The sequence below is a fragment of the Gigantopelta aegis genome, chromosome 10, assembly GCF_016097555.1.
Source record: "Gigantopelta aegis isolate Gae_Host chromosome 10, Gae_host_genome, whole genome shotgun sequence".
NCBI lineage: Eukaryota > Metazoa > Mollusca > Gastropoda > Neomphalida > Peltospiridae > Gigantopelta > Gigantopelta aegis.
In genome coordinates this window covers 16,859,920-16,885,420 of record NC_054708.1, presented here as the reverse complement: position 1 = coordinate 16,885,420, position 25,501 = coordinate 16,859,920, and the positions used below count along the sequence as shown (strand labels likewise).

The window sequence follows — 25,501 nt, the reverse complement described above, 5'->3', positions numbered from 1 at the left end:
CACTGGCGGAAGGGTCCACGCATAATCACATACAAAGACACACTCAAAGACATGCAGGTACACAAATACATCGACTTGGACGGGTCTAAAACGGGCGTATCTGTTCCAACACTGTCAGACACCAGTTATTACTCTATGGCGAATGGGGTGGGGATTTGGAAGCGTGTTAGGACATTTACACATTTTAAAAAAAGTAAAGTTTGTTTTATTTAACGACGCCACTAGAGCACATTGATTTTTTTATCTTATCATCGGCTATTGGACGTCAAACATATGGTCATTCTGACACTGTTTTTAGAGGAACCCCACTGTCGCCACATAGGCTACTCTTTTACGACAGGCAGCAAGGGATCTTTTATTTGCGCTTCCCACAGGCAGGATAGCACAAACCATGGCCTTTGTTGAACCAGTTATGGATCACTGGTCGGTGCAAGTGGTTTACACCTACCCATTGAGTATTGTGGAGCACTCAATCAGGGTTTAGAGTCGGTATTTGGATTAAAAATCCCATGCCTCGACTGGGATCCGAATCCAGTACCTACCAGCCTGTAGACCGATGACCTAACCACGACGCCGGTCCGTACACGTCCTAACATCCTTCGTTATATTAACCGTTTCAGCAATAAACTGTTTATAAGAATGCTGGTTGTATCATTTATTTTTATTCACCGAGCATAACGTAATCATGTAATTTCTCCAGACCTAAAACAAAGCAAACGTTTACTTTTACATGACACTTAAATTATTCCAAAATGAAGCAAAAAAATAAACCAACAATAATACAAAACAAAAACAAATAAACAACTAAAAAACCCTAAAAACAAACAAACAAAAAAAGCACAGGTGACATTTTATCAGTATTTCTGGGGGTTTTATTTGATTATTTTTAAAACACTGATGCATATCTATAATCGACTACATTCCTTGATTGATCGTTCTACAATACTATGAATCTCTCCATTACAGCAAAACATATAATAATTTCAATAATTCATTCTGTACGTATTTATTTCAATTTACTTTTATTTATAAGTGTTATATTAAGAACAATGCAGAGATACCAAATTAAACAATGCTTTCGCTGGTACTGTTCTTGTCAGGTCTGTTCTGTTCCGTTCCGTTCTGGCCTGTTCTGTTACGCCCACCTAGACAGGTCCATCTCCCGTATTCGTCTTGTATCAGTGCAGGAAACTGAAGGGTTTCTATTGTTTAAAATAAAATAAAATCTTGTTTTGTTTAACGACACCACTAGAGCACACTGGTTTATTAATTATCGGGTATTGAATGTTGGACATTTGGTAATTTTGACATATAGTCTTAGAGAGGAAACCCGCTTCATTTTTCCATTAGTAACACGGGATATTTTATATCCACCATCCCATAGACAGGATAGCATATACCACGGTCTTTCATACACCAGTCGTTGTGCACTGGCTGGAACGAGAAATAGTCCAATGAGACACACCAAAGGGGATCGATCCTAGACCAACCGCGAATGAAGCCAGCGATTTACCACTACTACGTCTCGCAAAGGTAACTCAAATATTAACCATGATAATTATTCTATTTATTATCCAGGTATTTTTATTTGTATTTTGTTAATTTTTTATTTTTCACATATTATAGAAAGGAACGAAGGAAATGGATTATTTAACGACGCACTCAACACATTTTTTTTTACGGTTTTATGGCGTCGGACATATGCTCAACGACCACACAGATATTGAGGCAGGAAACCCGCTGACGCTACTTCATGGAGTACTCTTTTTGATTATCAGCAAAGGATCCTTTCTATGCATCATCCCACAGACAGGATAGTACATACCACGGTTTTTGTTACACCAGTTGTGAAGCACTGACTGGAACGAGAAATAGCCCAATGGGGACACCGACGGGGATCGATCCTAAACCGATGGCGCATCAAGCGAGCGCTTTACCACAAGGCTACATCCTGCCCCTATTGTAGACAGTCAAAACCATTAAACATATTATAGTACTTTTGTAATATTATTTTTGTTCACTTTTAACATATTTCTTTAAAACAAAGTTTTATTAGATTTTAGTAACAAAACGAAATCGAAGAAGAAAAAAACAATCTGTTAGCAGTTTTGCGTTCAAAATAGACAATCAAATGCAAGCTGTATTTCAAATAGGTGACAATCTTGACGTTTGTCAAATTGTCAAACATACAACGTCATTTGTCAACATTGTTAAATCACCCAACAGACTAGTACGTTAACTTACACCAACATGTAATATTTTAGTGAGTAGTAATTAAAATCTTTCATTTCCCCAGGGGCAATAAAAAGTATTAGCACTTACCTGTTGCTGACTGGACTAAACACTTGTCGTTGTATCTGAGATAGTCCCGTGTTGTCACAAATCACTCTGGCCAGAGTTATCTTTGAAATTTCTCTCTGTTGTGCTGCAATACACCTTCATTGTTATTGTAAAAATACACAGCTAAATAAACAATCCTTTTCATTAACCAAAATGCTTTAAGATAATGGATTAAAGGCATATTGTCACAGACAACTGACCTATTTAATGGCATATTGTCACAGACCACTAACCTATTTAATGGTCTAACAAAGTATTACCTGAACAAAAATTATTTGATTTGTCCCTAAATGTACTTTATTCAACCATCTTCATAACCACCATACTCCATTTATTAATGATATTTTGTAGAAATAATTGAATTATGGCAATGGTCCATAATTCAAAGACTAAAATTGCCGAAAGGGTTGACATGGATTTCACTCCATCATGGTTCAATTAAGGTGATGCGATAGCTGGATTTGGTTTCCAACACTTAATGTAATTTTTATTTATTATCCATTTTTAGAGAAATAAGGTCCTAAAATCCGTGACAGTATGCCTTTAATAAGATCATTGTTTGGAAGTTGTTGTTGTTGTGTTTTTGACGGTCTTTTGTTTGTTTGGGTTTGTTTTTGTTTGGGGTTTTTTTTGTTGTTGTTGTTTGGGTTTGGGTTTTTTTTGGGGGGTGGGGGATTTCATTTGATTTGAACTCATGTTCGTGCTTATACACAATTAAGGTACAAGCACGCCGTCCTGGGCACACAACTCAGCTGTCTTTTTTTCTTTTAAATAGCTATACCACCCAGTCAAGGATTATACTAGTACTAGTACTAGTGATATTGGGTAGTAATGATACTAATACAACACTCGTACGTAAAAAACGTGTGCATAGTGACGTTGTAACAGTGATGTTGGGTAGTAATGATACTAATACAACACTCGTACGTACAGAACGTGTGGACAGTGATGTTGGGCAGTAATGATACTAATACAACACTCGTGCGTACAGAACGTGTGGACAGTGATGTTGGGTAGTCATGATACTAATACAACACTCGTGCGTACAGAACGTGTGGACAGTGATGTTGGGCAGTCATGATACTAATACAACACTCGTACGTACAGAACGTGTGGACAGTGATGTTGGGCAGTAATGATACTAATACAACACTCGTACGTACAGAACGTGTGGACAGTGATGTTGGGCAGTAATGATACTAATACAACACTCGTGCGTACAGAACGTGTGGACAGTGATGTTGGGTAGTCATGATACTAATACAACACTCGTGCGTACAGAACGTGTGGACAGTGATGTTGGGCAGTAATGATACTAATACAACACTCGTGCGTACAGAACGTGTGGACAGTGATGTTGGGCAGTAATGATACTAATACAACACTCGTGCGTACAGAACGTGTGGACAGTGATGTTGGGCAGTAATGATACGTAATGATACGAATACAACACACTCGTACGTACAGAACGTGTGGACAGTGATGTTGGGCAGTAATGATACGAATACAACACTCGTACGTACAGAACGTGTGGACAGTGATGTTGGGCAGTAATGATACTCAACACTCGTACGTACAGAACGTGTGGACAGTGATGTTGGGTAGTCATGATACTAATACAACACTCGTGCGTACAGAACGTGTGGACAGTGATGTTGGGCAGTAATGATACTAATACAACACTCGTACGTACAGAACGTGTGGACAGTGATGTTGGGCAGTAATGATACTAATACAACACTCGTACGTACAGAACGTGTGGACAGTGATGTTGGGCAGTAATGATACTAATACAACACTCGTGCGTACAGAACGTGTGGACAGTGATGTTGGGCAGTAATGATACTAATACAACACTCGTGCGTACAGAACGTGTGGACAGTGATGTTGGGTAGTAATGATACTAATACAACACTCGTCGTGTGCGTACAGAACGTGTGGACAGTGATGTTGGGCAGTAGTCATGATACTAATACAACACTCGTGCGTACAGAACGTGTGGACAGTGATGTTGGGCAGTAATGATACTAATACAACACTCGTACGTACAGAACGTGTGGACAGTGATGTTGGGCAGTAATGATACGAATACAACACTCGTACGTACAGAACGTGTGGACAGTGATGTTGGGTAGTAATAATACTAATACAAAACTCTTATGTACAGAACATGTGGACAGTGATGTTGGGTAGTCATGATACTAATACAACACTCGTGCGTACAGAACGTGTGGACAGTGATGTTGGGTAGTAATAATACTAATACAAAACTCTTATGTACAGAACGTGTGGACAGTGATGTTGGGTAGTAATGATACTAATACAAAACTCGTACGTACAGAACGTGTGGACAGTGATGTTGGGTAGTAATGATACTAATACAAAACTCGTACGTACAGAACGTGTGGACAGTGATGTTGGGTACGTGTGGACAGTGATGTTGGGTAGTAATGATACTAATACAAAACTCTTATGTACAAAACGTGTGGACAGTGATGTTGGGTAGTAATGATACTAATACAAAACTCTTATGTACAGAAACGTGTGGACAGTGATGTTGGGTAGTAATGATACTAATACAAAACTCGTACGTACAGAACGTGTGGACAGTGATGTTGGGTAGTAATTTTACTAATACAAAACTCTTATGTACAAAACGTGTGGACAGTGATGTTGGGTAGTAATGATACTAATACAAAACTCGTACGTACAGAACGTGTGGACAGTGATGTTGGGTAGTAATGATACTAATACAAAACTCGTACGTACAGAACGTGAAGCCTCTGATGGGGTCTGTGGTTTCATAGAAATACCGGTCTCCGTGTTTGAGGTTTCTGAACTGTTCGCCCAGCAGACACATGTATGTGGGGCCCACCATAGCCCTGCGCCCTGGCCGCTCCGAGATGGCGCCACTGTATAGATCCACGTCATCAGGGTGTCTGGTAAACAAAGAAGGAAGGAGATGTTTTATTTAACAACGCACTCAACACATTTTATTTACGCTTATATGGCGTCGGACTTATGGTTAAGGACCACACAGATATGGAGCGAGGAAACCCGCTGCCGCCACTATATGAGCTACTCTTTTCGATTAACAGCAAGGGATCTTTCATATGCACCATCCCACAGACAGGATAGCACATACCACGGCCTTGGTGCACGGGCTGGAACGAGAAATAGCCCAAATGGGCCCACCGACGGTGATCGATCCCACACTGACCGCGCATCTGGCGGGCGCTTTACCACTGGGCTACGTCCCGCTCCTTCTGTTAAACAAGGACCATGTAAGAAAAAGTTAAAGTTTAGTTTGGTTTAACGACACCAATAGAGCACATTGGTTTATTAATTATCGGCTATGGGATGTCAAACATATGGGTTATTTTTATAGTCATAGATTTTTTTTCATAAGTAGTAAGGAATCTTTTATATGTACCATCCCACTGACAGGATATGCCAGTCGTGGTGCACTGGCTGGAACGAGACATACAGTTTTAGAGAGGAAATCCGTTATATTTTTCCATTGGTTCCAAGAGATCTTTTATATACACTTTCCCACAGACAGAATAGCACATACCACCGCCTTGGACATACCAGTCGTGGTGCATTGGCTGGAACGGGAAATAGCCCAATGGGTTCAATGACGGGGATCGATTCCAGACCAACCGCGCATCAGGTGAGCGCTTTAACATCGGGCCACATCCCGCCCCGTACCATGTAAAAACGAACTATTTAACAGCACAAAGGTAACCGGCTTCGGAGGTGTAGTGGTTGGTAGGTACTAGGTTCGTATTCCAGTACCGGCTCCTACTAAGTGGGGACGTGTAAGGCCACTACACCGACGTCTCTCTAACTAATGCTAGAGTCAGACTATCAACTAGCACGACGAAGTTGGCCAACTCGACGGTTGCGTTGTAGTTTCCCCAACTCCCAACTTACGCCGGGTGCGCTCAAATTAACAACTAATCGTTCGTAGAAGTCGTATACGACGAAAATCGAGTTGTACGAGCAATGAGACTAGCAACTGGACAGTCGTAGAAGTCGTGAGAGCAGAAAGTTTGCCAACTTTGTCGTGGCAGTTGGTAGTCTGATCTTGTACTAAACATCATTAACTACTGTCCTGGACAGACAGTTCAGATAGATTAACTTTTTCCAAAGCAACGTACTTCGGTATAAGCAAGAATGTACACAATAGACTTTGTTTTCTTTAACAACACCACTACCGCTCACTGATTTATTAATCATCCGCTACTGGATGTCAAACATTTGTTAATTTTGACATATAGTCTCAGAGAGGAACCCCGCTACATTTTCCTATTAGTATCAATAACGACACCACTAGAGACCACTGCTTTATTAATCACTACTGGATGTCAAACATTTTAATTTTGACGAATAATCTTAGAGAGGAAACCCACTACATTTTCCTATTAGTATCAATATATCTTTTATATGTACCATCCCACAGACAGGATAACACATACCACAGCATTTCATATACCAGTCGTGGCCATGAATATCAAGTCAAAATTAAAATGACCCCGAGTTATACATGTATACCGTTTCAATTTGTTATAAAATGTATTTGGAGATTGTACTAACACCAGGAAGATTACACTGGATTTGTCAATATTACTCATTTAAGCAAGACGGTATAACAAATGTGTAAATTATTTAATGGCAAAAAAACTGTAGTAATAAAATCTGTAACCGCTGAAATATTTTACACTTACATAGTCTAACACTTCCTAATAACTAGGACAAAATGTAAGCCGATGACAGTGGTTCAAATCCCGTCAAAGTTGGCTCACACTTTCATTCATCTTTCTCATCTATCACCCTTTGCTTACCATTCTCATTGTCTTAATATAAAAAAAAATCTTGTCTTCTGAGCTGTCCACACCAGCGATTACCTGTCTCAACTTCCTCCACGGATGCAAGTACCCACCTGGCATCCTCGTCCTCTGTCGCTAATAAAGCTGGTATGACACACGGCACTAACTAACGACAGCTGTAGTAGGGGAGCATAGTAGGTGGTTACAAGTTCCTCTTAACAATGCCAGAAGTAACTACTGAACACTCTCAGAAGTGGTCAGACTAAGCCCACAGCTAAAAGCTGATGGGGAATGACAGGTGTCTGGGACCGATAGCCACACAAGAAAAGCACCTGTTGGGGTTTGAGAAACAAGGATTGGGATGTAGAGGTGGACAGCGAAAGAAGTTGAAAGATAGAAGGAGTTGTTGATCGAGAAAAATGAGATGAAATTCAAAAGAGTAAAAGGAAAGGTGATAAAAAATAATAACAATAAAAAAAACTAGGACACAATATGTTTTGAAATAAACGAAACTTGTGTTATAGGAATGATACCAGCAAACTATCTACATTCTATCTGCACTATAGTGTTTATTCGGTGTCTGTTAGATATAAAATAATGTGATTGTGATACTAAACAACTGGAAATGGAACCTGCTGTTCGCTGCCATGACTACTATTTATTGACGATTGGTAGACACCATATCATTTTATGTCAATGACTAGATTGTAGGCAATTTAAAATATGTTCGACTGTTACAGCTTTTTTTTGTCGTGAACTTGCACATTACTTACAATTGAATTATTAATTTTGACAAATGCAGCTGGTTTCTGGTTGTATTAGTGTCTGTTGTACACTAGTTCAAAATTAAGCGTATGCAAAACAATACAGATAGGCCCCGTGCACCTCGAAAACTATAGATAACTTACGAATACGCCCTTGCCAAATCCCTTCTAGCTCTTCTTTGGAATTCTTGACCAAAGAAAGTAGTGATTCTGTTCAGACCGCACTTTTCCCGCCATTCGTTCAGGGGAGGTAAACCGTGGTCCCTTCCTCGTTGAATATTTAGTGAAACGATGTCCAATCTCGTCTTTGGTTTGGTTTCAAATAAATGATCAGTCATTCCTCGGGCATATCATGCATCAACTCTCTCAATCGGCGTGTCCAATAAACCGGATATGACGTCATCCATGCTATCGCGAACAAATTTGGGCCTGAAGAATAGATCTACAAGATCCTTTTCTGTGGATCCTATTTTTAACTTTTCGGGAAGCATGGTGTGGCCAAATCTAAAAGCTGCGGTGGCAAACACATTATATGGAGTTGGATTCAGGTTTTCGTCGTACGAATAGCTTCCTGGTGTTAACCCATATTTCGATATTGCCGTTCTGCCAATAATGCGAGGAAGCCATTCTCTGAATATGACAAAAAATATCATACAAAACTTATAATGAATACATACAAAACTTATAATGAATAAATACAAACATTGAATAGAATAGAATAGACGTTTAACGACACTCCATCACGAAAAATACATCGGCTATGGGTGTCAAGCTATGGTAATACAAACGTATAATTTACTATATTAAAAAAATAACATCTAGCATAGTTTTCAAGAAAATAATACTTAAAGTATAAATATCTAAAAAAAAAATAACAAATTGCATACATAATAATATTAATAATTTGCATAGGCGTATGGAATCCGGGTTTTTTGTGTGAGGACAGGGTGGTTTTTGCCCGAATTAAAGAAAAAATTCCGAATCTGCATAATAACGTTTATACAAATTCATATTTACATTACGACCAAACAATTATATTTTGAATAGAATGATGGAAATGCTTGATGAAAAATTGTCAGGCCAGCTCATTTTGCCCGAACGTTTGCCTCGTTGTTACCCCTAATGCGAAGATTTGCAGCAGCACTGGAGTGGGAGGGGGACAGTTGACCTCTGTCTCAGTTACGGTTATTTAACGACATCACTAGAGCACATAGATGTATTAATCATTGGCTTATTAATCAAACATTTTGTAATTTTGACATATAGTCATAGAGAGGAAACCCGCTACATTTCCTATACAGTAGCAAGGGATCTTTTATAGGCACCATCCCACAGACAGGATAGCACATACAGCGGCCTTTGGTATACCAGTAGTTTTTCACTGGGTTGTGACAATTTGGAACATCACTCTAATATCGGCGGTCAATGCATAGATCAGTACCGGTGTCAAATAGATATTTCCTTGTTTTGATAAGTGAATGCAAAACAACAGCGTTTTAAAAATTGTAATCATCAATGCTGCTGTCAATAAGTCGAAGCTATCTAATGTCACTACTTATTTCTAAATAAGCACTACCTGTTTCTAAACAACAGTTGTGCTAACTAGCCAGGCGTAACGATAAGACGGACGCTGAGCGACAGCGATCTGCGGTTACTGCAGATAGCGCTGTTACTGCAGATAACGTTGTTACTGCAGATAGTGTTGTTACTGTAGATAGCGTTGTTACTGCAGATTGCTGTCGCTCAGACGCCAACGTATTTATTTAAGTAAAATGATAATGGAAAGGGACCCTTTATAGGTTGCACTATACCAATTAATTTCCGGCTGGGTCGAAGTTCGAGGTGCACCCAACTTTTGATAGAGAAGTTAACACCACAAGTCCTGTGATTGGTTATAAATGTGAGTGTGTTGGTTGTAAAAAAAATAGTTTCATCTGGGCTAAAAATGTATGCAATTTTATTTGATGTAGTACCACCGTGTCAGGTAGCCTTGTGCTTGGAACATGTATGGGGTACCTGTAAAAAAAAGTACTAAAATTTTGTGCGAAACTAGGTGTGTTGCAGAAACATCTGGTTATACCGAAAATGAGCCATGAAAGGTACCATTTTCTGCAGTTAATACTTTGAGTTAGGGGTTGTAGTACTGATATTTATGGGTCACAGTTTGGTTGATATATTGCATATAGTGTTTTTAAACACAAACGTTAACATGGTCGCCTATGGGATTTGAATTGGTATAGTCCAACCTTTAAACGATGCGACCTCCCTGGTAAAACCAGAATTTTTTTTTTTTTAAAATTACATTATAAAGGGACAAAAATCACTGGAAACCTATATCTGATGTCGAATCTCAACACCGTTTCCAGGAGAATGCCAGACAAAATTCTTATACAAAACATAAACAAAATTAATCCTAGATTATTGAAAGTTTGCTGTCTTAGCAAAATGGCTGCTAGGAATGAGCAATTTCGCACGTGTTTACGAACTTACACACGCACAATACTACATCTATTGTTACAGCTTTTACACTAATACAATTATTGGTCAACCAATGACCAACTTCTCCAATCAAAAGAACGCCAAGACAAATATTTCCCGCTATACTGCGAAACGCTGGAAATATAAATTATTACCTGTATGTTATAACCTGCATTTCTGCTCCGACAATTTTCCTGGCTTCCTGGAAGAGTTGCTCGTCATCCCAGGTGCGATGAAGTTTAGCTAGTTTCCCGACAATTCGGTTGTGTTCTCTCATAAACAGAGTATGTAGTGCATTTAAACCTGGCAGCACATTTACTCGATTATCGCCTGATGAAAACAAAATACGTTTACAACTATAGTATATATGTAATACATCATTACTTTAACATAACAGAAAGGAAATCAGTGTGATTAACAACATAAATATCAGCTCATTTCTCATTATTATATATGTGTTTGGGTGTCTTTGTTTTTGTTGGGGGTTTTGTTTTTGTTTGTTTGCACGTGCGTTAAAAAAAATATGAGAAATGCATTTTGTGATATTAAAAACACCAAGATGACCAAAAATACTTCGAATGTACGGAAATTGATAATCTAAAGAATAAAATCTAAATAATGTCTGATATCAGTTGTCAAAAACGGCTCTAATAGTAAAACATATGCCTTAGTGTTTAAAAAGTAGGGTATGTCCCTTTAACCACAGGTAAAGCTAACTCACGTTTGAACAACTGGCTCCGGTAACACAAAGCACTCGTAACACTTACGTCTGACGTACGCCACACATCATGTATGGTGTACGTCAGACGTAAGTGTTACGAGTGTTTTATGCTACTGAGCACTGAAGTTTTGCGGGTGAGTATTTCCTTGCACGCTCAACAGAGCTTGCACCAGTCTGTGTACTTCAAAATCTAATTTCTACGGTCCTATCTCTTGGACTTCCTTTTTTTTGCAGACAAAGATTCCCAGGACCTTGAAGAATAAATTCACATACCGCTGATACCTTATGTTCATCATAAAACTGATTTACAAACATAACTGTCATTTTGAATTATGCAATTCATCGTCTCTCTATGATTTTAGAATGAGAGACAAAGATCAGAAGGTATGGAAGTGAATGACAGGGAGTTTCTCTGTAGAAGAAATATTTTCTTTAACGACGCACTCAATACATTTTATTTACGGTTATATGACGTCGGACATATGATTAAGGAACACACATATATTGAGAGAGGAAACCCGCTGTCGCCATTTCATGGGCTACTCTTTACGATTAGCAGCAAGGGATCTTTTATATGCACCATCCCACGGACAGGATAGTTCATACCGGGACCTTTGTTACATCAGTTGTGAAGCACTGACTGGAACGAGAAATAGCCCAAACGGTCCAGCGACGGGAATCGATCCTAGATAGATCGCGCATCAGGCGAGCGCTGTACCACTGAGCTACGTCCCGCCCCATTTCTGTGTAGAGAGCCCTTACCTGCGGTGAAGCAATAATCCTTGGCATCGGTACTACTAAGCTCACAGTCCGTTTCTCCAAGGTTGGGTAGCAAGTCGTTCGGTTCACGCTGCCCATTGTTTTCTTCCACTCGCAGCCGACCTGATGCGAAACGAAAATTACAAGTAAAGTTTGTTTTGTTTAACGACATCACTAGAGCACATTGATTAATTAATCATCGGCTAGTGGATGTCAACCATTTGGTAATTTTTAGTTATGGTCTTAGAGAGGAAACCCACTACATTTTTACATTAATAGAAGATATCTTTTATATGCACCACGCATAGATAGGCTAGCACATACCACAGCATTTGATATACCAGTCGTTGTGCACTGGTTGGAACGAGTAATAGCCGGTGGGCCCATTGGGCTATTTCTCTTTCCAGCCAGTGCACCACGATTAGTACATCAAAGGCCATGGTATGAGCTATCCTGCCTGAGGGATGGTGAATATAAAAGATCCCTTGCTACTAATGGAAAAAATGTAGCAGGTTTCCTCTCTAAGACTAAATGCCAAACTTACCAAATGTTTGACTTCAAGTAGCCGATGATTAATAAATCAATGTGGTCTAGTGGTGTCGTTAAACAAAACCAACTTGATCTTTACATTGTGATGTCCATTACCTCCCGTGAACGATCTCAAGGCCACGGTTTCACTATCGCTGCTCCCGTACACGTTAGAGGCGTCAATGAAAGCTGTGATGGTGCTGTACTGGTTTCGTGGACCTTGAACAAATAAATTAACACACCACTGATACATTATACTCATCATAATACTGATTTATAAACATAACTGTCATTTTAATTATGTAAATCATCATCTCCCTATATGCTTAGCAAAGATGTAATTTATACATTTGGAATACCTCGTCCGATTTACACATCATGTCCGCAAGAAAACGGTCTGCCATTCAATGAATCAAACATATATACTAATACATACATTTCATTCATTTATTTATACTTATGCTTATACCTAATTAAGGTTCAATCAGGCTGTCCTGGGCACACACCTCAGATATCTGTGCTGCCTGTTCAGGTCAGTGAGTTAGTGGTTTATGAGAGAGAAGTCGGTGTAGTGTCCATACACCTACCCGTTGAGTCGTTAAACTCGCTCTGGGTGGGAGCCGGTACCGGGATGCGAACCCAGTACCTACCAGTCTTAATTAAGTCCGTGGCTTTACCACTACATCACCAAGGCCGGTATGCATGTATTTGACAAACAAAAAATTGAAATCATGATACACATTTCTTTAAGTCTTGTCACTTGTTTTCCAAATGCCTGAATTATTTTAATTAAGAACTTGAAAGATATTTAATATATCTGGCTTACTAGAATTAGCGATTGGGTCAGATCTGGTGAAGTTCATACAAGTTGTTTTGAAGTATCGATCTCCAGCCGGAATCGTAATGGGAAAACACGGTCCTCTGAAAACAAATTGGAATAAGATTTAACTACTGTATTTCGTCTAATAAGCGCCGGGACTCAATTAAGGAAGGAAGGAAATGGTTTATTTAACGACGCACTCAACACATTTTATTTACGGTTATATGGTGTCAGACATGGTTAAGGACCACACAGATATTGAAGGAGGAAACCCGCTGTCGCCACTTCATGGGCTACTCTTTTCGATTGGCAGCAAGAGATCTTTTATATGCACCATCCCATAGACAGGATAGCACATACCACGGCCTTTGATGTACCAGTGAAAAATGGACTCAAATAAGTGCCGGGTCTTTAACACTTTGCAACAAAATAAACGCCAGGATAAAATAAAAATGGACACTAAGTTAAGTTAATACACAAACCTGTGACACATTTGGATAAAGTTACAACAGCGTGAACTAAGAGTTTGTGAAGTTGAAACGGTGAAATACCCTTTAAAATAGACTAAAAGTCGACTCCGTAACAGTTACTTCTTCGACGCACGTGCGTGTTGTGATATCAGAAACACCGGGATGACCACAAACACTTCAGATGTACGGTAATTGATATTCTAAACAATAAAATATAAGTAAAGTATGATTTCAGTTATCAAAAAACCCCAATTCTTTGAAATGCCTTAGTGTTTAAAAACTAGGGTCTGTCACTAAACCTTACCCAGTTAAATAATCTTCATCATTCGACCCATCACAGCAATCTTTACCTATATAAAAATAAGAATATTATTCTTACTTGCAAGCTAATAATTGCAGTAAAATTTAATTATGCAACTTTCGTTATTTGAATATGTATAACACTGTGGTCTGAAACCAGGCCCAGATTATTGGGAGGGGGGGGGGGGGGGGGGGCGTAAGGGTAGAATGGCCATTTGTTCTAGTTATGTGGTTAAAAGAGGCTTCGGATTCTTCAACTATTTATTTTATGCTGTATATTTTATTAACTGAATCCGATTCATTCGATGATTGTCTGCCTCACTCACTCACTCACTCACTCACCCACCCACTCCCCACTCACTCACTCACCCACTCACTCACTCACTATATGACAGCTTGACTTCATCAATATTTGGAGGCGGGGCGTAGCCCAGTTGTAAAGAGTTCGCTTGATGCGCTGTCGGTTTGGGATCGATCCCCGTCGGTGGGCCCATTGGGCTATTTCATGACAATAATGGCAAAATGTAGCGGGTTTCCTCTCTAAGAATATATGTCAAAATTAACTAATGTTTGAGATCCAATAGCCGATGATTAATAAATCAATGTGCTCTAGTGGTGTCATTAAACAAAACAAACTTAACTTTACTTTCATCAGTGTTTGATAATGCGCTAATCACTCTTCTGGAGGTTCTAACTCACTCACTAACTCGTTCAATCATCCACTCACACGAAGGCATACTGCCGGACTCCACCAGTATTTTGTTTGTTTTGTTCAGATACAACTGTTAGGTACTACGACTCACCGTGGTTCATCACTCGCAAGTCTTTCTCACTTGTAATGGACTGGTTTGTTCAGATACAACTGTTAGGTACTACATGTATGACTCACTGTGGTCCATCACTGGCGTTGACACGACGTCGTGTGCGAGGAATTGCCCCCACTCCATCAACATGGATGTGGCTCGGGGTGCCCTGACGTTCAGGTGGAAATGAACTGTGGTGCTCACTTTTCTCGGGCTGGGTAAAGCACTTCCGGTGAACGTCTTGGCTCTTGGTGCCGAGCCATCTTAATTAATATGAAATACCAAAAATGCTGATTATTTATTAAAATAGTGGAACCTATATGTAAAAAAGAACTCCTTGATAAAATAAAAACAAACAAACAAAAGAAAAGAATACAATACAATACAATACAATACAAAAGAAAACCCTTACCAGCGATGTTTACAGCTGGTATTAGATTAACTTCTGGATAAAAATACTTAATTCATCATGTCTGTAAAGACCACCTATTTTTGAAGACCAAATTTGTGTATGTATCGTGTGGTCATATTAGATGGGTTTGCCTATGTAAGATGTTCTAATGATTTTTATTTAAGAATTGACCGCAATTATTTTTTGGTTCATGCAAGTATGAACCGAGAAAACGCGTAGAGGGTCATACAAAAGTGTGCACATCAGGGTTTTTCGGTTCATACTTGCATGAACCAAAAAATAATTGCGATCAAATCTTATAATTAAATTTATATGCATACTTTAACAATACATAACTGAATTATTTTGTTTAGCTTTAAATACGCCTGTAGTATTGTTTGTGTAAACTTCATTGATACTTATGTCGCGTAAGAATGCAAACGTTCATTCACTATTATTTTAATCAGGTGATTTTTGGTAAATGACGTAATTTTGATAAGCGACGCCATTTCCTCTAGCTGCTGTGCATTTTTACGGATCATTTAGTTAAATTGGAAGAAATTGTCCTATTCGTGTTTAGTTTATATTTCATGAAAGTGCATGAAGGGAACGTGTCTAACATGTATGCTGTCGGTGGAACCGTTTAATGTTCGCCAACAGCTGTAGAACATTGCTTACAAGTAAGTTACAGGCGTGAAGTTTCCTACATGATTTCTTTGGGGTTTTTTTGTTTTGTTTTAAATCAATGCGTATAGATCTACATGTCTACTCTGCTATAGCATTTCCCATTAATTTATCGTATACATATTTTTTTTACTGCATTTGTAGCTTTCACGTATGTTTTCTTCAAAATATCTAGATATGGTTGCCTGAATAATCCGGCTTGTTGCACAAAAGTAGTGCGAGTCAGGGGTAGTAGGCGTGGCTTAATTTTTTTCAGTTCATCGAGATGTGAACGAAAAAAAGTAAGCACCTCTGGACCAATCAGATTGCCGTAAAGTGTATAGACTATAGACGCAAAGAAAATTTAATTATAAAGATTATGACTAGAAAACAAACTCGTGTCCAAGAATGCACTCAACATGTCTCTCCACCCCAGATATACACAAAATATGACACACACAGGACCATAGGTAGCCTAAAGCTAAAGTTAGTATAACAAACAAGGAACAGCGATATATATATATATATATATATATATATATTCTTCAAAAAAAAGTAGGGGAACTCTAATAAGAATTTACAATTGCGAACATTGTAAGGTATATTAGCTGTGGGGAATGGTTATATGATAATAGTGAATTAGTTGGGCAAAAATTACAACCGGTAGTTCAGTATTATAGTAATAACGACCTTCGAAAACTCAAACTTCGAAAACTCGATAACCTCGATTCTCGACCTAATTCTTTGGTTCCGCCATAAAGATTTAATAGAGTATGCACCTCTAACACTCGACGCGTGTGGATTGATCAAACTGTCGTTGCCGGTAGTATTTTAAAGACGAATGTATTGTCAATCATGTCAAACAAGCGAAGCGCGCCAGTCTCGGGTGGTCTGGGCTGTCGAGGATTAGGGTGATCATTACAGAATAATAGATCGCCGACTAAGCGGAACGAAATGATCCTATGTTTGGTAGTCGGTTTTCGTCCTTGGTGGAGAGCCTCGCTACGTAATACTTAATTACAGACACAGAGCATTTGTAATAATTGTAAGCGCTGTTTGTTTTTGACCTCAAAGGCGTGAATCGTGTCAAACTTTAGCTTTTCTATATATGCATCAGTTAATGTTTATCAATTACCAGTCATTTAGTTATGTTAAAAATTGATACATCACAGATCGAGCAATCTGGAGAAGGTAATGTGGGGTTTCAAAAAGTTTTGCTTTCTTGTCATCCAAGCAATCTTGCGTAGGGCCCAGAAATGGAGGGTGGGTGGCCAGTTTAGAGAAAGAAAGTTGAGGTGCGAAGTGTAAATAATTTTGTGTAAAATAAATGTACTTATAGTGTTATTCGGCATTCAGTAATTTATTTGTTAGTTACGTTCCGCCATGTTTTGACTGTAAAATACGTCAACGTTACTTTTTGTTATTTATATATATGTATGTAAATGCCTTCTTTTTTCGGGGTTGTTCTGTCAATAAATACATGTAGCCTATATGCCCAAGCAAATATTTCAAATTCATCTTGTACCAAACTAACGTGTTGACCGTATTTTGAGTTAAAATTACGCACATGCAACAACAATTGCACGTGCATTTCATGTTTAGACAAATTTACCACCTACACAAATGATATTGCTGCGTGTATTCGATACAAATTGGGGGTATTTTCGCGTTATTGTTGCTAATTTCATCAGGACCATCGGCCCAACAAATATAAACATCAAGGGTTGTTTTCTGTATTCACTTATTAGTCACAGACAGCGTATTCAATGTCACAACAGTTACAATTCTGTTACGTTCAGTATACTGGTACTATGGCGAAATGCATTTACATATTTACTGACCGTTAATTTGTTCTGAGTAGTGTATATGTGTGTGTGTGTGTGTGTGTGTGTGTGTGTGTACACACACACACACACACACACACACACACACACACACACATTATATATATATATATATATATATATATATATATATATATATATATATATATATATAGTCAAACCTGTCCTAGCGGCCACCTGTATTCAGCGGTCACCTGCCTTAAGCAGTCACTTTTTCCCTCCCAAACGATTTATAACGTAAATGCACCTGTAATAAACGGTCACCTGTCTAACATGGCCAGCGGCCACCCAAATCGGATCCCAAATCGCTAAAATACCTGTACTAAGCGACCACAGTAAATGTTTACTATTATATAAAAGGGATATTTAACAACAGCGATAAGGTGCAGCCAGTAACCGATCTTCATACCTTCAGGAATACTGGTACCCATTCAGTCCCGACATCTCTACTGTGTATCAACTAAGAAAGTATGACTATGGATAGCATCTAATTGGCTCTGGGCAGACTACGCTTGACATTTGTAGATTCACTTACCATGACAATACTCCGCATGAAGTAGAAATGAAATAATTAAATGGGAAGAGAAAACAAACTGGTTGAGAACGCTTAATTTAATACATTCCATTTTATTTATAGTAAACTGTGAAGCACACATCCATTAATTAGCAGTAAAGACGCTAATGTTTTAAAGACTATATGTCGCAACCTGTAATCAGCGGCCACCTATCTTAAGCGGCCACTTTTATCTACTACCTTGTGTGACCGCTTAAGACAGGTTTTACTATATATATACATACATATATATATATATATATATACATATACATATACATACATACATACATACGTACGTACGTACGTACGTACCTACGTATGTATGTACGTACGTATATATATATATATATATATATATATATATATATATATATATATATATATATATATATATATATATATATTATAACCATTACTGAACCAAAAAAGAAACTTCCGATTTGTACATATAGTATTTGTTGTGTTAAAGAATTCATTGTGTAATGAAATTATATAGGTAGTATTAGCCTTGAGCTGTATTATCAGGATTCATGAATTGTATCGATTATTTTTGCACTGTTAATCGTCGACAACGTGAAATTCAATTTGCACGTGCATGCATGGCTCGACATGTCCCGTGTAGTATTCGGTTAATTTGTTTTACTTGTCTTACTGACATTGTTGTCAAGTGAACGAAAACGCTTCAAAATTTTTAAAAAAAATTAACGTTTTTTACATTGTAGCATTTTTAGTAATCCAAGAATACCCAATAATTTACGCGAACGGGCGATTGGCATGATTGATGCTGGCATGTCGACAGAAGACGTTGCAAGACATGTTGGGAGTTCTAGTCGAGCGATACGAAATCTTCGCGTAAGATTTCGAACGACAGGAAGCACCAACGACTTCCCACGTCGTGGACGTCCGCGTGTTACAACGCGTGGTCAAGACCGCTATATCATGAACACGCATTTGCGCAATCGATTCCAAACTGCCACTGCTACTGTTGCCAACACACCTGGGCTTCATAATAACCGAATCAGTGGGCAAACTGTTCGTAATCGTCTGCGGGAGAACGGTTTACATGCACGACGTCCTTACGACGGATGCGTTTTAACGCAACGTCATCGTCTAAATCGTCTTAATTGGGAACGTGTACACACTCGTTGGATACGGCGACGCTGGAATACCGTTCTTTTTTCGGATGAATCCTGATTTTCTTTACAACGTGGTGATGGCAGGGTGCGCGTCTACCGTAGGAGAAATGAACGCTATGTTGACTGTTGTGTTCTTGAACGAGATCGTTTCGGGGGTGGGGGTTGTGTCATGGTCTGGGCAGCCATTGCCCATGGTTATCGTTCACCACTAGTCGTCATTGATGGCAATTTAAATGCTCAACGTTACCGCGATGATATTCTCGCTCATCACATCATTCCTCTGTTCCAGTACCGGCCTCGGTGGCGTCGTGGCAGGCCATCGGTCTACAGGCTGGTAGGTACTGGGTTCGGATCCCAGTCGAGGCATGGGATTTTTACCAGATACCGACTCCAAACCCTGAGTGAGTGCTCCACAAGGCTCAATGGGTAGGTGTAAACCACTTGCACCGACCAGTGATGCACAACAATGCCTACGTCACGACAAACTTCACAGACTTGGGGTGCGTTTCTTTCACCTCTCCTGGACATGTTCCAACTGTTCTGTCACAAATGAACAACAACAAATCGGATGTTGATTGCGCGAACCGTGCACGAGAAAACAAACCGAACCAAAATGATAACGGTCACGTGGTATACCAACGACTGTGACATTGAAATGGAAATATCCCGTCTAAAAATAGATTAGACCTTGTCTGCTCAACGGTTTTTTCTCAAATGTGCGGACTCCCAACTGTTTTCGCGATGCGAGTAGACGTGTCTACGTGCGCTCTCGAGTTGCCCCCCCCCCCCCCCCCCAACCTGGGGGGACTGATAGCCAGCTTTGGGGCTCTACTGGAGTTCCGGGTTACCTATACCGGGACACGGGCGACCGTGTCTTTGGTATACGGTGACCCACCTCCAAAGAAGAGGAACGGAGGGACTGGAAGAGGAAGGAGGAAGAAGAAACCCGTGCCAGGGACGGCTCAGGGGGGGGGGGGACAAAGCTGGCGACTCAACCGCCAGCGGCGGTCCCTTCTGCGTCGCCGCCCCTACCGAGTTCGCCGGCATCCCCGGATCAGCCGTATTCGAGCCTGGACATCGCGATGTGCCAGCCTCCAAGGGCGGTACCACCGACCTCCACTCCCCGGACGCCGACTCCGGTGCAGCGGTCAATTATACCGACCGCTCCCGTTGAGTCGGCACAAGGACATGTTGTTGTTGCGGCGGCGAAGCGGAAGGCGACATCACCGACCACCTAACCAGCCAAGACCAAGCCGCCGCCGGTAGCCCCGCCCCCTGACGACGCCGAATGGGTCCTTGCCATCAACGGACTTCGACGCCAACTGCACCAGTATATGCAGGGGGACACGCGGGATCCACAACGACTTCGGGGAGGATACCTCAACGCGGACTGGAGACCACTGGATGACGGCAGCAGCTACGAGCTACACAACAAGATCTTTAGTGGAATACGTGGAGTAGTCGTCACGCACCGGAGGGACCAGACCTACAGACAGTGCATCTTGTTCGCCAAGATCGACAACAGATCCATACACAAGATGATCAGTGCAGTCTGCGGCCCCGGCTACTCCAGTGTAGTTCAGACACTACGTCAGCGAAAAGACCAACTGCCGACACTCCGGGAATCTCCAGCCTCTCCGAAGTAGAAACCAACCTAACGGCCTTAACGAGGCCACTCACGTGGACATATATATCGGACTTTAAACTTTTAGACCTTCGTTCAAAAGTTTATGTCGAAATTACTTCTTTTAAAAAAAAATAGTATTAAATAGTCCGATCCTCTCTTCTTTCTCTTATTTATTTTTGGACTGTCCTTCTAAAATGCTTCAAATTATATAAATATTCGACCGAGCAGTCAATTCTTTTTATTCTGCCCATTTTCAACTCTACCCCCCCCCCCCCCCCCCATCTTATCTAATTTCTTTTTGACCACCCGATCTAATCTAGCGACCAAATTTAATGAGTAGAATTTTCTTTATTAATTATATTAGAGATGCGCATCAAAATTTTAAAGGCCCACTATTTAATTTTTGGATGTAAATTTCAAATTGTCCGCTTATTTTATTTCTGTCCCGGGACAAGCCCCTGGCTATCCAGAGACAGGCCCCGGGACGGACATGCTCGAAACTCTAGTGGTATATGAGCATGTACAAATTATTCGCACTCGCACTCGCACTCGCACTCAAACGTGCGTCCGTTTTTCAGAAATACGAGAAATGCATTTTGTGGTATTACAAACACCAGGATTACCAGGATTACCAAAAAACACTTCAGGTGAATGGAAATGTATATTCTAAATAATAAACGGTAAGTAAAGTGCAATTTTATTTGTGAAAAAATAGGTTTAATAGCGAAAAACAACGCCGTAATGGTTAACAACTAGCCGTAACTAAGATGTGTCCCTTTAACCTATGGCCATGATTTTTGCACCAAACGATGCATCATGGAACACTCTTTAAACGCATATATAACAATTATTCCCCCGGTTTGTTTTCATCAAGTTATGTTCAAGCAAACTTAGCGGAAGTTACTTTATATATATATATATATATATATATATATATATATATATATATATATATATATATATTCTTTTTTTTTGCAGTTAGAGCGCTTCTAAACTGATATGAAGTCGGCGCCCTCAATAGTTTTAAGAAGTAGCAGGCTACAACAGTGATGATAGCAGGGGGCAAAGCGGGGGGTCTGTGGGCCCTCCCCAAGAAACATTTGAAAAATCAAATTTCGATGTGAACTAATCGCGTTTCAAGACAAATAAACAACTATTTTGGCACCTTGTTTGGATCCCTTTTGTAGGAGACTTTATTAAAGAAGAGAAAGCACTTTTTGTTTACCATCAACGAAAAGTAGGCGGCGGCAAAAGCTGTTTCAGGCGGCGATTTGCCGCCGGAGACCGGGTACTTTTGAGGGCTCTGATGAAGTAGACATTTTCGGGAAGGGATAACTGACCTTACCCCCGCTAATCATAGTCTTCTGCAAAGTTGGAACATTTTCAATATTTTAGACATGGCATTGTAAATAAATAAATGGGGGAGAGCCCATGTTTCTTATATTAGGCTTGGGTTTCAATTACTTAGTCAAACATAGTCTAAGAGAGAACCCTTTACATTTCTCCATTTCTCCATTTCTCCATTAGTAGCAATCAATCTTTTATATGTGGGGAAGATATTGCTCTCTCTCTCTCTCTCTCTCTCTCTCTCTCTCTCTCTCTCTCTCTCTCTCTCTCTCTCTCTCTCTCTCTCTCTCTCTCTCTCTCTCTCTCTCTCTCTCTCTCTCTCTCTCTCTCTCTCTCTCTCTCTCTCTCTCTCTCACACGCATACACCCCCACACAACAAACACGGTAGTTTGCCGCTTTCTCTTTCAAATAACAATTTACCGTGTGGGAAAGCGTTCTCACCCTTTTTCCAACTTTTCCATGGGACATTAGGTATTCATGTGAAGACACGGTGTATATATGGTACATATTCTACTTTACCCGTGTCATACAGCGGATCCAGTAGTCTCTGGAACGCCTGCCCTGCGGCTCCCCAGGTCGGGTTGTTCACGTTGTTACACATGCCACTCGCTGTCCGGTACGCCGACGTCGTACACGGTTCACGTCTACAAGTAAAACACCAACAACAACTGCTACTATTACTACAATTACACAAACTCTTATTCTGAGACATTACAATTAGAAAATCACCCTGACTTACCAAAACTCTGAATTAATATATTCAGTATATAATACACCGTAGTAATACATTGGGGAAAATATTATGCAGCAGGATAATATATTTTAAAACTCCAAAACTCTGAATTAACATACTGTATTCAGTATATAATACACCGTAGTAATACATTGGAGGGGAATATGAAGCAGGATAATGTGATCTATCAATGTTGTGAGATACAAATAAAACAATTCTATTCGAAAAGAGAAAGAAAGAAATGTTTTATTTAACGACGCGCTCAACACATTTTATTTACGGTTATATGGCGCCAGAGACATATGGTTAAGGACCACACAGATATTGAGAGAGGAAACCCGCTGTCACCACTTCATGGGCTACTCTTTTCGATTAGCAGCAAGGGATCTTTTATATGCAACATCCCACAAACAGGGTAGTACATACCACGGCCTTTGATATATCAGTCGTGGTGCACTGGCTGGAACGAGAAATAGCCCAATGGGCCCACCGACGGGGATCGATCCTAGACCCACCGCGCATCGAGCGAACGCTTTACCACTGGGCTACGTCCCCCCCGAAAAGAGAAAATGTTTGGGGTGATGTGGTTTGTTTGTTTTTTCTGAGGGTTTTGTTCGTTTGTTTGTTTGTTTGTTTTGTTTTGTTTTTGTTCCGCTTTGTTTTGGTGGGTTTGGGGGGTTGGGGGTTGGTTTGGGGCGTTGGGTGTGAGTGGGAAGGGATGGTATACTGTATATAAAAGATCCTTTGCTGCTAATCGAAAAGAATAGTGCATGAATTGTTGGTAACCGGTTTCCTCTCTAATTATTTCTGTGGCCTTTAACCATATGTCCGTCGCCATATAACCGTAATTTAAATGAGTTGAGGTTGTCATTAAATGAAACATTTCTTTCTTTCTACGACCTAGTTTACAACAGTTTATCTCAGGCCAGCTTACCTTGTTCTTCCTCCAGCTGAATTTCCTGTCGTGTTCCTTTCATGTCGATGAATTTGACCTGTTGATTCTCCTGCTTTTGTTACTGACGAAACAAAAGTCCCGGCTTAATAATTAAGAGAAATATAGAAATAGTATATGTATATCATTTTACATGTAATAAATTATTGAAAGGTGATTCAATATCGTAACGCGTGCTTTATCGTAGTATGGTTAAAACAACACGTGTTCTGTGTGACTGCTTCGTATTGTTTCTTTTTTAAAAAAAAGAAGAAGAAAAAAAAACAGAAAAGAAAAAAAAGAAGAAGAAAAAACCTCACCTGTAAAGCTGAATACAGCACACACGAGAAGTACGCAAAACAGAATGACTTTCTCCATCATTCGACAATATTAATGTATTCAAAGAAGCGGCATCTGTTGGTGCAACTTATATAGGAACAGATGCGTACTAACACCTGCCAATTTTATATTACAATAAAGCTGATATGTAATGGTTCTCACGGCCAAAACTGTTGGGATAATCACCAGAGGCGGATCGGGGAGGGGGGGGGGGGGTAGGGCCCGCCCCCCCCCCCTACATTTTACGATAGTTATAATTTTATTATATATTAATTTTCTTTCTTTTTTTACGATCCCCCTCCAAACCTCCCCCAAAGTTCCCTTGGCATTCCACCTCATGTCACTGGGGGGCCCCTAAATGGATTTTCTGGATCTGCCACTGTTCACCGATACACCTCGTAAAGTGTGTGTATAACCGACTTATACCCCACTTCAGATCGAGTGAATTATTATGTTAGTTCTATGGCAAATATAATCAATAACAAGAAAGTAATAAAAACAAATGAAAATAACGTGGACCAGACGTCGAGACCCTCACATTTTGTTCTGGAGTAGTGAAACTGTTTTATTTCAGTCGTCCGTGTCGCACTTGCAAATGCAATTTGATGTAATTTTATCCTTCTCACAGCCAAAACTGTTGGGATATTCACCGATACACCTCGTGTGTATGGATATAACTGACCTATACCCCACTTTAGGTCGAGTGAATTATTATTAAATCAGTTATATGGCAAATATACTCTTCAAAAAAAGAAACGCAAAAGGGTACAAATGGGTTATAACTCCGATTTTATGTTTCCTACCGGTTCATGCTTTGTGAATATAAGGTCATTGCATGTCCCAAACACATTCCCACGGTTACATTCGATAAAACGCAGCTACTGTAAAATAAAGTTTCAAAATGTGAATATTCGCAAAAACGCAGCCACGTGCAAACCATGTCACCACTGCACGTGCGTTGTCTGCACGTGCAACATGAACACCGACAGTATAAAAGTGCAGGGTGTTCGCTTGCCTGGCCTCTGTATCTGGCCGACAGTTGACAATCCAGGACATGCCACGTCTCAGTGAACCGCAGAGAAACAATGCCATCGGCCGACTAGACGCAGGCGAATCCAG

At 39.9% G+C, this 25,501-nt stretch overlaps 1 protein-coding gene across 1 annotated transcript; it reads right to left on the bottom strand.

Annotated features, from left to right (window-relative positions):
• Window positions 1–996: 996 nt before the first annotated feature.
• LOC121384606 (peroxidase-like) lies at window positions 997–24,547 on the bottom strand. The gene is given in 13 exon segments (XM_041515067.1): window positions 997–1,202; window positions 2,323–2,425; window positions 5,110–5,279; window positions 8,081–8,566; window positions 10,570–10,744; window positions 11,898–12,017; window positions 12,540–12,641; window positions 13,249–13,343; window positions 14,017–14,062; window positions 14,902–15,078; window positions 22,899–23,023; window positions 24,047–24,149; window positions 24,364–24,547. Coding segments are annotated over 13 exon segments (1,827 nt in total). The 5' UTR covers window positions 24,422–24,547; the 3' UTR covers window positions 997–1,135.
• Window positions 24,548–25,501: the final 954 nt, after the last annotated feature.